At 43.0% G+C, this 15,631-nt stretch overlaps 1 protein-coding gene across 3 annotated transcripts in view; it reads right to left on the bottom strand.

The window, feature by feature from the left end:
• The window catches only part of SHISA6 (shisa family member 6), a 339,241-nt gene that overhangs the window by 16,126 nt on the left and 307,484 nt on the right, over positions 1-15,631 (bottom strand). For 2 of the 3 annotated variants that reach the window (XM_048488406.1, XM_048488405.1), the window contains exon 5: positions 11,595-11,657. The exons of the other annotated variant lie outside the window; for it this stretch is intronic. In XM_048488406.1, coding sequence (XP_048344363.1) covers positions 11,595-11,657 — 63 coding nt within the window. The remainder of the gene's footprint in view (positions 1-11,594; positions 11,658-15,631) is intronic. 3 annotated transcript variants of the gene reach the window in all.

Genomic DNA, 15,631 nt, shown 5'->3' on the forward strand with positions numbered 1-15,631 from the left:
GTGACATCGCCAGCTGCTTCTGGTTTCCCTTCTTCCATACATGGCAGCTACTGAGGGGCAACAAAGATAAGGGAAATGTGTGATGTCACACTTTTACTAGACCTTATGTAGGCAGGAGGGAAAACAAGCTCTGTAGTTACCATGCAGCAATATGCAACTTCTGCCCTGACCATAAAAATGCAGGAGCAACTACCAAGGGGTTGGAGTCCTGTGTGACTGAATGGATTCCCACTGTTATCTTTTGACCCTTTTGACCTATAGTTTTCCTCTTCCAGCACTTACATTCATCTCATGGCTGGAGGCATTTCAAACAGGCAAATGGCACAGGGGAAGAGTTAATTCCTCCTTCCTCCCAACACCACACAACCCCCCTACCCATATTGCCCCCCACCTTGGACAACCGCTTTCTTCTGCAGCTAAATTAGAGTGAGTACATTCATGGATCTTCAGCATCAGGAATACTTTGGTCTTCTCTGGTTGACTGTCTAGGGCCATGCGTGTAAGACACAGCACAAACTGATGGAGCAACAGATGGGGGGGAAAGACTTTCTTTTTGAGTGCACTTGCATTTGGCTCAGCAAACGCAGCGTTCAGAGAAACAAAGACCCTGTTGCTGTAGGAACAGGGAAGGGGTCCAGCAACAGAAGAAAGTTGACAAGGAATTAGGAGCAGAACAACAGAGAATGCAGCAGAACAACAACCAGCCAGTGAGCGTTGGAAGTTGGAACCATGATTCACTTTGAGCTACAAAGGACTGCACTCGTCAGAATTCTTGAGGCTGCTGTTCTCAAGCAGGCTCGACCGGGAGTTGCCAAGATAAAGTCTGTGGGTAAGAAGGGGCTGCTGGGCATCAAAGCTTCATGCCGAGTGTGATGCAAAATGATATTTGAACATATCACCTAAAGCACAGATTCCAGATTTGACATGCACATTATGCTACAGAATATCTGATATTTATTCTTTACTTCTCTTGGCCCCAGCAAGGGCACTACACTGTATTTGCAGTTCTCTAAGCCACTCTACAAATTTGTAGGAATCTTTTATCTGTAGTCTTAGCTGGCCTTTGACTGACTTTATTGAAGTATTGCCAAAATATTGCCGAGTGGAAAATATCTGTTTATTTATTTACTCATTTTAAATTAGCAACCTGATAATTGGGTCATGTTCTTTCTTATTTATTTGTAGAAGAGCCAGAGATATTTTTCTCCGATCTTAATACTTTTGAACAGAGTTTCTAAAGCACACAACATCTTAAACTAAGTGGACACAGATTCTTGGAGGAGACACCATGGGGTGTTGAGATGTTTTCATATACTCTTGGGTTCTAAACGGAATTCTTCTGGTGTAATGTAATGGCAACCATCATCCTGTACTACTTATAGGAGAGCCTGCATAAAGGGGAGCATCCTGCTAGTGAAGCATATGGTGTTTTGCATTGGTTTTGAATACAGTTTTAATCTATTTCATATCTGTTAAGGTTTGCAGTTTTGAGGTGGGAAACTCCTGAGGATTTGCAGGTAGAGCCTTGTGAAGGCTAAGTTTGGGAAGGGGCGAGATCTCAGTGTATTATAATGCCAAATAATTCACCTGAGTCAGAAGCAGCCATATTATCCAGGGCAACTGATCTCTGTAGTGTGGAAATCAGTTGCAAATCTGGGAGACCTCCAGGCCCCACCTGGAGATTGGAACATTTATTTAGGGGCAGAGCCTGGGAAATGTGAGTTTTGGGGAGGGAGTTCAAAGCAAGAATGTGGTGCTAAAGAGTACCAACCGCCCCCCGCCCTGGTGCCATTGTCTCCAGGGCAGAGGTGTAGCAAGGGGGAAAAGTGCCCAGTGCACTGGTGCGTCCTCTGTCCCGTCCAACCCCAGAACGCCCCTGTCCTGCCACGCCCCCGCAGGGGCATGCACCCGATGCGTCACCCCCCTTTCCCCTTGGGCTACGCCTCTGTTCTAGGGGAACAATCACTTTCATCTGGTGATCAGTTCTAATTCCAGAACTCCAGCCCCTACCTGGAAGTTGGCAGTCTTGTTGTTTTATCAAATTGCTTATTCCAGGAAGGAGCGGCCCTGTCCTGCTAGTGTGTCTTGTTCGAGAGCAAAGAATTTTAGGGAAAAGATACAGCAGACTATTTACCGTTTTACCATCCCTAACAGATGTTGATGCCTAATTAAATGCTCTGGAAAGTGTATATCCTAAAGTAGTGATGGCGAACCTTTTCGAGACTGAGTGCCCAAACTGCAACCCAAAACCCACTTATTTATCGCAAAGTGCCGACACGGCAATTTAACCTGAATACTGAGGTTTAAGTTCAGAAAAAAACAATTGGTTCCAAGGCGTGCATTACTCGGGAGTAAGCTTGGTGGTAGTCAGTGGCTTTGTTTTGAAGAAACTATGCAATGCTTCGAATGGGTGAATCATGACCCTAGGAGGGTTTACTCAGAATCAAGCCCCATTGCCAGCAACCGAGCTTACTCCCAGGTAAAGGATTGCGCTTTAGTTCTTCCCATGAAAATCAGTGGGGTTTAACAGCCCTTAACAGGGTTACCTACACGTCATGCCCAGAGGCCCAGGTCAGCCTAGATGTGTGTGTGATGAACTCTGTGTATGCGTGCCCACAGAGAGGGCTCTAAGTGCCACCTCTGACACCCATGCCATAGGTTCACCACCACTGTCCTAAAGAATCCAATTGATAGTGCTGATCAGAATGTATAGATTGTCTGCTAATACCTCACAGAAAACAGGTTTAAAAAACCCAGCACTAGAAAGAATCACATGAGCAAATATATTCAGATTGTAGGATTGCTATTCTTTAGCAAAAAGAATCCCTGGTAAAAATACGATCAAGCAGTATTACCTCCACAGATGCAAGTGGGTGTTTGCTTTGAACAGACGCTGTGCTTTTCAGCACTGCTTTATTTTTAAATATCCTGTATCATTTTCTTACTTAGGAACAGGGCAAGGACAGAAAACAAGACCTTATATTAATATACAGCTAAAAATTCATATGCCCGTTACAAAAACTAAACCAGAAATATCAAACCTCAATCCCATCCATATTCATGTTGTAGAAGAATACTTGACATAGGCAATAATTGACAAGTGAGTTTAACAGAAGCATTTGTACAAAGAAAACTACAAGCCACATCAATGTTTGGCTTTGGACACACTTCATGTAATAACGTTGTTAACCCCTGACAGTTGGCAGAGACAACAGCTACAACTACTGCCTAAAGACTTACTCACCTCTATGCACACACATATTGTATCAGTCTCCACAATCCACACAACAGCATGCTGCAAGTACAGAACAGATATAGTACAGAAATGTATAACAATTATGACTCAAGCTCTGGTGCTAAATGGAAAAGGAGTAGGTCTAGCTGATCATGGAAGGCTTTGAAGGTCTTTGAAGATCCAGCATGGTGTAGTAGTTAAGAGAAGAAGAGTTGGATTTATATCCCCCCTTTCTCTCCTGTAAGGAGACTCAAAGGGGCTTACAAACTCCTTTCCCTCTTCCCCAACAAACATCCTGGGAAGTAGGTGTGACTAAGAGAGCTCAGAAGAACTGTGACTAGCCCAATGTCACCCAGTTGGCGTGTGTTGGAATGCATAGGCTAATCTGAATTCCCTAGATAAGCCTCCATAGCTCAAGCGGTAGAACAGGAAATCAAACCCAGTTCCTCCAGATTAGAGTACACCTGCTCTTAACCACTACGTCACTGCTGCAAGAGCAGGTGGATTCTAATCTGAAGAACCAGGTTTGATTCCCCACTCCTCCATTTGAGCAGCAGACACTTATCTGGTGAACTGGATTTGTTTCTCTGGAACCAAATAAGAGCTTCAGGGAACATAATTCCCCAAGTGCTCCACTGTCTGATTTGGATTGGGATCCCACATCATTTTCTCAACCCAAAATGGCCCTGGGAGTACTTTTTTTGCCCATTTCAGGGCTGTGTACACTGTTTTGGGTCAGGAAAATGGTGCAAAGGGAGACTGAAGTCCTTTGTCTTCCCACATCATGCTATCAATCCAAATTAGGCCCTGTGGTGCAAGAGTAAACAGGTTCCTTGCAGTTAGGGCTGCCAACCTCCAGGTGGTGGCTGGAGATCGCTCACTATCACAACTGATCTCCAGGTGACAGAGATCAGACCTGGTGACAGATCTGAAGAAAAGGGCCACTTGGATGATGACCTCTATGACATTATATCTCATTCATATCCCTCCCATCCACTGGCATATCTTGAGGGGGGGGGCAGAGGACCCAGGGGCACATTTTGGCTTCCTGCCCCCTCTCCCCCCCATGGCCAGCCCGCCTCCAAACTCCCCCTGCTGCTGCCACACTGCCACTCCACCATGCCACCCCCAACCCCACCAACAAACCTTTTCCTCCTCTGAGCAGTGCCAGCTGGCAGCACTCTGGGGATGAGATTAAGGTCAGGGAAGGAGTGTCCCCTCCCTGATCTTGTCCCCACCCCCAGTGTATTGCTGACTGGCAATGCTCAGAGGAGGAAAAGGTTTGTTGTGGGGGGGGGGGGTGGCAGTGGGCAGGGGGAGTTTGGTAGCAGCAGGGAGTGAGGGTGTTTGGCGGTGGCAGTGGGGAGTTTGGCCAGGGGATGGGCGCAGCACCAGGGGCAAGGCCCAGGCACCATTTAGTGGCGGTACACCACTGCTCTCCTCCTCAAATCCTGCCCTCCTCAGGCTCCACCCCCAAATTTCCAGTCATTTGCTGACCCAGAGTTGGCAATCTTACCTGCCCCACCCCCAGGCAGCAACGGCAGCCAAGGTAAACCTCAGCCACTCTTTCTGATAAGTCAGATGTGTGACTATATGTACTTTTACGAACCCTTGCCCCTTGATCCATAAGACACACACCAGGATGACCTAATTATAATTAGGGTAGCAGCAGATGGATCAGATGAAAGGAAATTCCCTTGTTCATTAATCATATCTTTGTCAGAGATTCAAATACAATTGAGTGCAATCAAATCTCTGCAGTCAGACTTCTTTTCCCAGGTAAACAGCTATGCAGAAGGCTGAGGTCTATAAAACTTCTCAAAACCTGACTTTTGTTTGCTGACCAGACACAACTGTCCTCATATGAGTTCTTTCTCCTTAGAACGTTACACAAATCCTGCAGGAATTCTTAGCCTGTTTCTTTAAAATAATGACACCGGTTTCCAAGTTGTGAAGTGTCATCCCTCTCCCTGGCAGCCAAAGGGAGGTGCACACTCCTGGGGTATTGAAGTCTGGGATTCAACCTCTATTGGGGGACCCAGCTTCCCTTCCACCTTTGCAATACACGATTGGCAAGTTCCTGTTTGGAGGCGAAGAGCATGTGAGGCTGGGGCTCACATTGAGAATCCTTATGTGCACTGATGTGAACCATATGTGAGAATTGTCACATTCTCTTTTTTCCTGGGAGCAACTACTAGAAACAAGCTAGCAATGGTGAGCAATGAGGCAGGGCTGGGATGCAGGGCAGCGATCCACATGGGAATTTGGGTAAAGAATAAATAGAAGGGTGACTGTCCCATCCCCTGAGCCATGGTAAAGTCACCCAAATATAGGAGAAGTGGGTGGATAAGTCTACTGCCACCTCATCTCTGTCAATGTTGGCAACCACAATGGAGGGGTGAAGTTCAGAGCTGCCATTAATGCCACTTATTCCCAGTTTAAAACAAACAAACAAACAAACAAACAAACCCTTGTAGCCTGTTATTCCAAAGAAATGGTGTCCGTCTCATTCTTGTTTCAATGGTGCAGAGAAGTATTGGGCACTTGAGACCCAGTGTGGTATAGTAGTTAAAGTGCCAGGCTAGGATCTGGGAAACCCAAATTCGAAACCCCACTTTAACACGAAGGCTTGTGGGTGACCTTGGGCCAGTAACACACTCTTAAACTAAGCTGCCAAAGGGTTGTTGTGGGGATAAAATAAAATGGAGGAGAGAAGAATGATGTAAGCCCCTTCGGGTCCCCATAAGTAAAATACATTTTAAAACCTGTGCTGCTCCCTTGCATTATTCTACCTCTGTGTCTTTTCAGGAATCATTTGGGCACAGTTAACACAACTGCACCAATAGTAATGAAGGTGTGGATGTCACCTTTCTGGATAGTTTTTACCTCTGTTTCTTAACAGCATCAAACATTTTTGCTTCTTTAACGATTGCAGCACTTGGAGTTGGTATTACTAAATCGATAAGTGGGGGCAAAAGCTTTTCTTGAAGTGCTACTGGATTGCACTGTGAACTTCCTTCGTACTGTCAGAAAAACCATTCAACACATTTGACAGTTTGCTGCAGAACAATTTAGAGACTGTGCTGTGGGCCGGGTGACCATGGGGATTGATATTCACAAAATGGTCTCAAACAGCCCTTTTCTCTGTGGTTTCTCATTCAGGTTTGGTTCATGTGGATGTTTGCAGAAAGCTTTCACTGGAGCAGATACATTGTTCTCTCTGCATGCTAATTTGTACTTTTGTGTTCAAAAAGCTTATCAGCCAATCAGTGAGTGAACCCATGCTTTATGATTCAGTTACCTCACCATCCTTTAGCTGTAAATGTGTGTCTGACTAAATATGTTGCTCACTTACTTATATATAGCAAACAATGAACAATATAATTATGTCATCATGAATTTCTGTGACCGCAGAGGCGTTCCTCCCATTGGGCAAAGTGGGCATTGCCCAGGGTGCCCCCTTGTGGTAGGCGCCAAAAATGCAGGTTCATTTGTGGGATTTTTTGTCTTTTCAGTGTTTTTGTTTTTGGCCTGCAGAGAGTGCAGTTTTTAGGCTAGCATCGCCAAAAGTTCAGAGTATCTTCATGAGACCCTACTGATGATATCACCCAGGTTTGGTGAGGTTTGGTTTAGGGAGTCCAAAGTTATGGACTCCCAAAGGGAGTGCCCCCATCCCTCATTGTTTCCAATGGGAGCTAATAGGAGATGGGGCTACACCTTTGAGGGTCCATAACTTTGGACCCCCTGAACCAAACTTCACCAAACCTGGGTGGTACCATCAGTAGGGTCTCATGAAGATACTCTGAATTTTTGGTACTGCTATCTTAATAATTGCACCTCTGACAGCAGGCACCCCCTAAATGTCCTCAGATTTTCCTTTTAAATCCACCCCCTTCCTGCCAATGCTTGTTTTCTTTCTTTTATTCTCTCAGTGCCTAATAAAGGTTGTTGTTGTTGTTGTTGTTGTTAAATCCACCCCCTTCGACATGGATTTAAAGGGAGAATCTGAGGTCCCCAGTTTAAACATTGAAAGTGATGCTGTTTCAGGGTGGGGGGGAATCCACCCCAAAACAGCATCACTTTCAATGTTGTTTAAACTGGGGACCCCAGATTCTCCCTTTAAGGTGGATTTAAAAGGAGAATCTGAGCTCCCTAGTTTAAACACCATTGAAAATAATGCTGTTTGGGGGTGGATTCCAGCATCACTTGTTTAAACTAGGGAACCCAGATTCTCCTTTTAAATCCACCTTAAAGGGAGAATCTGGGGTCTCCTGTTTAAATAACACTGAAAGTGATGCTGTTTCCCTCAATTGGGGGGACTGGAACCAACACCATAAAATGTTTTCATAGCAGTAATAAATCATTTTGAAAATGTTTTTTTAAAAATATTTCTGCTGTGTGGCATAGCCCATTGCTGTGTTCAGATTTGTGAGTTGGCATGTTCTATAATGTGATGGTGACTTTGAAATGACCTGGTGGAAAAAAATCATTGTTTGGTCATGGTGGGAGACGGTGGCTGTCCATGGGGGAGGGGCATCAAACTCAGGTTTTGCCCAGGGTTCCAGTTTGCCTAGGTACACCACTGTACTATGACCTGTAGAAGAACTACCAGTAAATAAAATGGGTATGGTATGACAAAACTAATTGTTATTCTTTCTGAGCATATCATGAAGACTTCTCAAATGATAGGTACTGAAAAAGAAAAGCACTGAAATTCTCAGTCATGGGTAGGCCACCCACAATGCTTCTTTTCTCCAAAATGTAATAAGAGAAATAAGATTTGGTACTATTTCCCTCCCCTTTATAAAATACTTGCTAATGACTGAAAGTTGTGTGCAGATGGGAAAAATACAGACCATTTGGAGTCTGCCAATTTCAGTGTTTATCATGCCTACTTGAAAGGCAAAACAGATACAGAACATTCTGATGTAGAATTGAAACAATTTACCTCAAAAATCTCCTCAGAATTCTTTTTGATGACCCATGGAGCACTTTCTGAAATGCTCCTAGCCCCACAGTGCCTTCTCAGTGGGGCCTCCTCACATTTCTTTCTTTAAATGTGAGAAGGTGCCCCACTGCCTGCCACACGGCTTGTGTGCTTGTCTGCCCCCACTTCTAGATTGCTCCCCCATCAAAGGCCAAGATTGAAGGGTGCCTTTTTTGGTTTTTTAACCCTTTGAATGTGATATCGATATTTCTTCCTTCAATATTGTGCAGGCTTCTTTCATTGCTTTCATATTTTTAGGAAAATGCCAGCTATTGATCCATACGAGGAGTAGGCGGCGGGGGTGGGGGGAGGTGAAGAAGGTGGGGTTTGGGGAGGGACTTCAATGGGGTATAATGCTAGAGTCCACCTTCCAAAGTAGCAATTTTCTCCAGGTAAACTGATCTCTGTTGCCTGGAGATAAATTGTAATAGTCGGAGATTTCCAGTCACTGCTTAGAGGCTGTCAACCCTAGAGCACATATACATTCAGGATGTAACTTGTAGTCAGGGCTTTTGAATGTAGAAAATATGTATTGTCGAAGGCGTTCATGGCCGGATTCAAGTGGTTGTGGTGGGTTTTCCGGGCTGTGTGGCCGGATCCATCAGACCATGGCCACACAGCCCAGAAAACCCACCACAACCAGTAGAAAATATGTGTTCAGACTGCTGTCTCCTCAGTATACTACATCCTTCTTCTTCGTCCTTCTTTAGGTTAAATACTTCTGGGAAGCTATTAAAGACTGGGGAAGACGCACTGTTGGCCTCAATCTGATAGTTCTTTCTTAGATATTTCTCATCCTCCTTTCTGTTTGAGTTGGTCTTCAGAATGTCTCTCAGGGATTTTCATCAGGAGTTATGGATTAAGGTGCACCTTGCCTTTAGCAACACAGAAAATTCTGGGTATGAAACCAGGCAAACACTCAATAACGTCAGTCATAGACACAATCATAAGTCTGTCAGATAGATGCTTGTCAGGCTTTGCCATGAACAGAACAAAAAACACGCAGAAATCTGTCAACAGAAGACATTCAGAAAGACTTCTATGAACAGATGCGTTATGTGTATTAGCCCACACTCAGGTAACAGCACTTTAGATTTACCAAAATGTTCTAGGATCTGATTGAGAAGAAAACAGCATTTGATGACATTTTAAAAGGGTTTAGAGAAAGAGTATTTTAGAGACTTACTATTTTTGCCAGACCGTTTTGATATTGCCATACCTTAACTGCAAGGAATATTCCAGAAAGAGCCAAAGCCTGAGATACGTAAAATATATCTGACTGGTGGAGGTTGATTTTGTATGCAATGCTGAAACAGTTGCAAAATTCTCCTCTGTTTGGGCTGAGGTTGAATACTCTACAGATATTGTCCAATTGAGCAGAAATCCTCTCCATACTCATGTAATGATATTGAAAGTGAGCCAGTTTGGATGATAAATTGGTCCTATGGATAGTGAGAAGTAGGTGACAGTGAGAGCAGATATCAGAGCATGTCAGCTATCACATACTGTCAAATATCAGTATATACTGAAATACTGTCAAATATTAGTTGGTTTGTGACAGTATATCAGTATATACTGATATTTGACAGTATATGATAGCTGACATGCTCTGATATTTACCATTTGAAAATTTTTGATATTTGGCATTACAAACTGTTAACATCTGACCATGCAAGGTCATGGAAGCTAGGTTTTTGCCTGATCTGAAACCTGAGAGTATCTATATAGTTGGTCCAATCCACACACTTCTCAGTGAGCCAGCAGCCCTGCTCAAAGCAACCTAACACTGAACCTGGAATCAAAGCTTCATTCCACACCATGTGGGTTATTGGCTTCAAAAATTGCCCGGGTCTTATCTCATCCACCCTTCAGCTTGTGTACAACTGCTTTCTGTTCTTTGATGTATAAGAGCAAATTTGAATGTGTCTCTCTGAGGTGACTTATTCTTTTTTAAAGGGGTCTTAAACCTTAGCCTCCCACTTGTCCAATTTATTTCAGCTGTAACACAAATATTTGGCCTTGCTGCCAATTGTACCCAACAGTTTGCAGTTGGCATTCCTTCTTTTGTAGGTTTTGATGGAAAGGACAAAAATTGGGGTTACCGTGTTAGCAAAAATTACCTGTTGTTTTATATAAGGGACAGCTGTTGCTAGTACTCAGCAATAAAAGAGATAACTTTGCAAAGTGCCAAGGTAACCTTTTCAAGTCTGGTTTGTTCCCTCCCCAGCCACAGTGCTGCAGAGACTGAAAATACAATACTGTTCTCATGTACAATTATCCCACAATTCTTCAGCAGGGACAATGTTATTATAAAGCTAGTTAATAACTGCCAACTTAGAGAAAGAAAAATGCAGACACCACACATGGCCCGGGGGGGGGGGGGGGGATAAAGCTGACATTACCACTTAGTATTAAGACTATTGTGGGCATAAGTAATGATGAGAGAAAAAGAATGCTAGTGCTGCTGATGAAAATATGGAAGAAGAGCAAGGGACCAGCCAGGGAAGGTAGCAAGGAGAACCAGAAAAGTAAACAAAGACTGAGAACATTTGCAAAAAGTGAAATGAACCTCCGAGCTAAACACGAGGAAAGGGAGTTGGCATTCTGGAGGCTGAAAGTACATGTTACTCACATTCAGCTTTCATGCATGCCTTCTCCTGCTTGTAAAATAGAGCCAGTGCACATTAACTTTACAAACGAAATTGGGACCCAGTACCTGGATTTTAAGAACAAACCCAGAAAAACTGATATTCATATTGAGCAAGAGATTAAAGGACTATTGTAAAGGGGCCTGTATAGATACACTGCAGATTTTCATGTTCTTCATCGAAACAGACAGCTGTCAGTTTTAACTGCAACTTTGTGAAAGGAGTAAATAAAGTAAAATTACCCAGTTTTGATGATAATCCAAGCTCCTTTATCACCAGTAGAGAAAAAAAATAAGTTCTTATATTCTGCCGGTATTTTTTCCTTAATGGGGCTAAAACCATCTGGAAGAGGTCAGTTTTGTGACCCTGATTGATATCCCCCGCCCCCCCGGGGCAGACTTCAAAGATTAAATTAAATTTTATTCAGGGATCACTAGTATCATTTGCAGTGTGGCCCTGAAAATAGTAGCAGCAGAAGAAAAAGATGCATAAATAAAGATATACAGAAAACACACTGTTTTTTGTGACTGAGAAAGAGTCATACTTAAATTTGTCATTCTTAGGAATATGACCCTACATATAATCCTATCAATAGAATACATATGTCACCTGTGTTACATCATGAAATATTCTATTGATAGTCATTTGGTTTTAATGCCAGTAAAAGGATTATTGGCAGAAAGAGGAAAGTTACAGCATCTGTAACTTTTCACTTGCATCTTACCATTAGAAGGTGTCTGGTTTGCATTGCTTAATATCAGGTGATTATAATTTGGCTCTTGGTCATCTGAAATTCACAGAAAAAAGAAAATGCCCTTTTAGGAACAGCTCAGCAATGCTCTGCGGACCTGCAGGTAATAATTATAATTCACATTATTCATGGGAAATCTCTGCATGATTAAGGGAAAGAAAATGCTTAACAAAGAAAAAGTGCCTTTCATGTTACTCTCAAAATTTCTAATGCCAGGGAAACATGTCAATGAATGACAGCACCTGTGGTGCCGAGGCCACAAACAGGATATTCAACAAAATGAGAAGCATTTTCAAAGCACAACACAGATTTCAGCAACCAGCCTGTGAACTAGAGAGGTCTAGAGCTTCTACAATCCATACTGTAGATGCTTATATGGTCATCTTATTGTGACAAATTGTTATTTGTAGGGAAAAGGAACCCCTGAGCATGTTACATGGAAGCTCCTTTGAATGGATCCACTAGACAAACTAGTGGTGTGTAGTAGCTCATCATGTGGATCACAGAGGGTTACATGTAACTCATATGAACCTGTCTGAGCACTGAAGTTGAAAGGCTCTCCTGTTGGTCCCTTCTCCCACCAACGTGCAGGGGTAAGGGAGTATATGGGAGGGCTTTCTCTGTGTCCAGCCCCAGACTGTGGAACAGCCTCCCCATGGAAATTTGCCAGGCACCAACCTTCTATGGGTTTTGGCATCTGTTGAAGACCTGCATAAATCTCAATGACTGACTGACTGACTGAATAAATAAATAAATAATACTGCCATTTAATCTTATTTCAGTCATCGATAGACATATGACATGATCACTTGATCAGTGTGAAAATGGTCACCCTGTGGTGACAGCTAACACAATCAACAATTTAAACATCTCCCAGTACATATATAATATATATCCAAACCCTGAAACAAAAAATGATTTAAAAAATTGATTTAGCAACAAAGATCACTACAAACTCATCCAACATTTTTCCAAGTTACAAAAAAAAAAAACCACAAGAAGGTGACGGGCACGTCAAAATGAGAACTGTTCTGTTGTACAGCTTTGTATACAGCCTGTTCTGTTGTACAGCTTTGTAGTACAGTATACAGCCAGAATAACCACAAGAAATGTTTATCATTTGGGCAAAATCATCACCACTGGTTGCATTAAATGACTTCAGAGATTAACAGAACAATGTCTGAGTTCTAGACAGGATTAAATGATCCAAAGGGGGATATTTGAATGCTGGAAAGCTACATGTATTAGTGCATTTCAGATGTTAATTTGGCACCAACATACTAACTGTGTGCATACTTATAAAGTCACTGAGAAAAGAGAAAGGCCATTTTTTAAAAAAGAAAACCCCTTAGTTCCAATAAATTACTACTAAGATAAGCTAAGTATACAGCCACATTTTCTAAGACTCCCCCCTCTCCATTACATCCTCTCACTATGCAAGAACACATTCCCCTAAGATCAGTATCTCCCTGCTGTCTGCAATGTCAGAAAAGTTTGAACTATACAAACATTTTGGCCTTTAACATTTCAGTTTCTCAAACTGTGACTAAAAATAGGAACTGAAAGTGCATGTGCAAAAACTAAAATTCATTTGCATCTGAAGTGGGTCCTCACATTCAATCGAACAGAGAAAGCAGATGGATGAGCAATTTGGGATTCTTTCACTTCTGGTGTAATAGGAAAAGTAGAATTGACGAGTTTCTCCATTATGATGATTTCTGATGTTCCCAGGTCTCTTTGCAGAGAAGGACCATCAGTCCCACAGCTCAGGGTTTTATGGAAAAGGTCGTTCAAGCCACTTATATGCCTTCTTTTGCTGCTTCTTTCAGCCTGGGAACTGGCAGTGCAGTTGGTCCTAGGCAGAGTTACTTTATGTCAGTGGGCTTGGAAGGGTATAACTTTGTTTGGAATTGCACTGCCGGACTCAGAACAGAATCATTTTTACCGGGTGTCACCTGCTTGTCCCCAGGAATGAGGTATCCCTGTCAGATTATTATTATTATTATGTTTGGTATCACAGCTGCCAGTTTTTTAGCTGGTTGTTGTAATTATAATCTTTCATTACAATTCAAACCTTACCCATAGGCGTAGGAAGTTGTAATGTATCGGCATTGTATTCATGCAGATCCCAGCAGGGCTGCCTTCTGAATCTCACAGATGTTGATTTTGTCGATTTGAAGATGTTTCAAGTGTTGCCCTAGCGTTTTCGAAATGGCGCCCAGGGTGCTGATTACCACTGAGATGACCTCAGCTGGTTTGTTCCATAAACGCTGAAACTCGATTTTCAGGTTATTGGCATCTGATCTTAGTTTTTTTTTCTGCTCCAGTTGAATTTTCCACTTTGGTTTTGATGTTTGATTTATCTTGGGTTTAGGTATTTCAGTGCTCAGTTCTCCTGTGACCACTACAGCCGTACTGTACATTATAGAATTATTTTTCATTTCATCAACCATATTGTATGAGTTGGTGGACACTTAGTCTGGTTTCTCGTTTGAGATATGTCTGGCTTGAGAGTCTCTTCTGGTAGTATACCTCCAGCACAGTTCTCAACGTCATCGAAGCATGCAGGCCCCTTCCCCACAACAAGGGGATGCCTATTATTATTGGTTGATTTCACAGCTGCCAGTTCGTTAGCTGGTTGTTGGCCTTCATTACAATTCGAGCCTCACCCAGAGGCCTAGGAAGATGTAATGTATCAAAGTAGTATTTGTGCGGATCTCTTCTGAAGGACTGCCTTCTGAATCTGACAGATGTTAATTTTCTTGATTTGAAGATGTTACAAGTGCTGCCCTAGTGTTTTCGTAATGGCGCCCAGGACGACCTCAGCAAGTTTGTGCCATAGAAGCTGAAGCTCGATTTTCAAATCGTGGTATTTAGTGTCCTTCTCATGCATTATTATTATTATTGATGTTGTCATTGTTATATCCAGAGGCGTAGCTGGGCTAAACTGTGCCCAATGTGCAGTCTATATTTTCCGCCCCCCCATGGCCCCCCTCCCCCTTCCCACACTTACCTTAGCTCCTTTCCTTTTCCTAGAACTTTTTCAGGCTGGAAAAAAAGGCCTATTCACAGTTCAGGCTTAAAAATGACCTGATGGGAACTATACTTCCCAGGAGACCTTGTTAGCCCCAAGGTCTCCAGGGAACTATAGTTCCTCAGGCCGTTTTTAGCCTGTACTGTGAACAGGCCTTTTTTTCAGCCTGAAAAAGTTCTAGGAAAAGGAAAGGAACTAAGGTAAGTGTGGGAAGGGGGAGGGGGGGTGCCGCAAGGGGGCACCGTGTGGGGGTGGGGGGAAGGGGGAGGGGCCTGGGGGCAATTTCCCGCCCCCAGGCGTGTGCCCGGTGCATGGTGCACCCCCTTTCCTCTTGTAGCTCCGCCACTGGTTACATCCCAGCCGAGGCCAGGCTCAGAGTAGTGCACAAATATGTTTAAAATATTCCATGAACAAAATAACAAAAACTAAATGATAAAACTCAGATGGCAAACAGCTCCTAACCTATGGAAAACCACTTGTCATATCCCAATGCAGTCCTTACTCAAGGAATGGTCTGAGGGTGGCAGAATGACATTAGCAAATGGGTGGACAAGTTTTGGGAGACTGGCCTTTCTGCCCAAATCATTTTGATGCAAGAAATAAAACATTTCCTCCATAGAGTTCCACATTGTTTTTACCCGCTTTGGTTCCCAAAATGCTTTGTTTGCAGCCTCAACATGTTTTCAGTGAAGCCCCTTTAAAAACAATTCTTTAGGCTGAAACATTTTCAAAACAGCTCTGAAATCTCTTTAAGAAGTTTTCCACACCCTTCTGCCATCCCTGACCTTTGAGTATACAAGGCGCAGAAAATTGCAGCATGAGGCTGTGAAGCAATGAAGCATCAATTCAACAACAAACTCCCCCCCCCCCCAAAAAAAAGGGGGAAAGATCATGTAATAGCAGTCATGGATCATTTTGAGGGGGTGGGTGCAGACATTTATCATGGTAAAGGGGTGGAGTCAAAACATTTTAGAAA

The sequence above is a fragment of the Sphaerodactylus townsendi genome, linkage group LG03 (assembly GCF_021028975.2).
Source record: "Sphaerodactylus townsendi isolate TG3544 linkage group LG03, MPM_Stown_v2.3, whole genome shotgun sequence".
NCBI classification, from domain to species: Eukaryota; Metazoa; Chordata; class Lepidosauria; order Squamata; family Sphaerodactylidae; genus Sphaerodactylus; species Sphaerodactylus townsendi.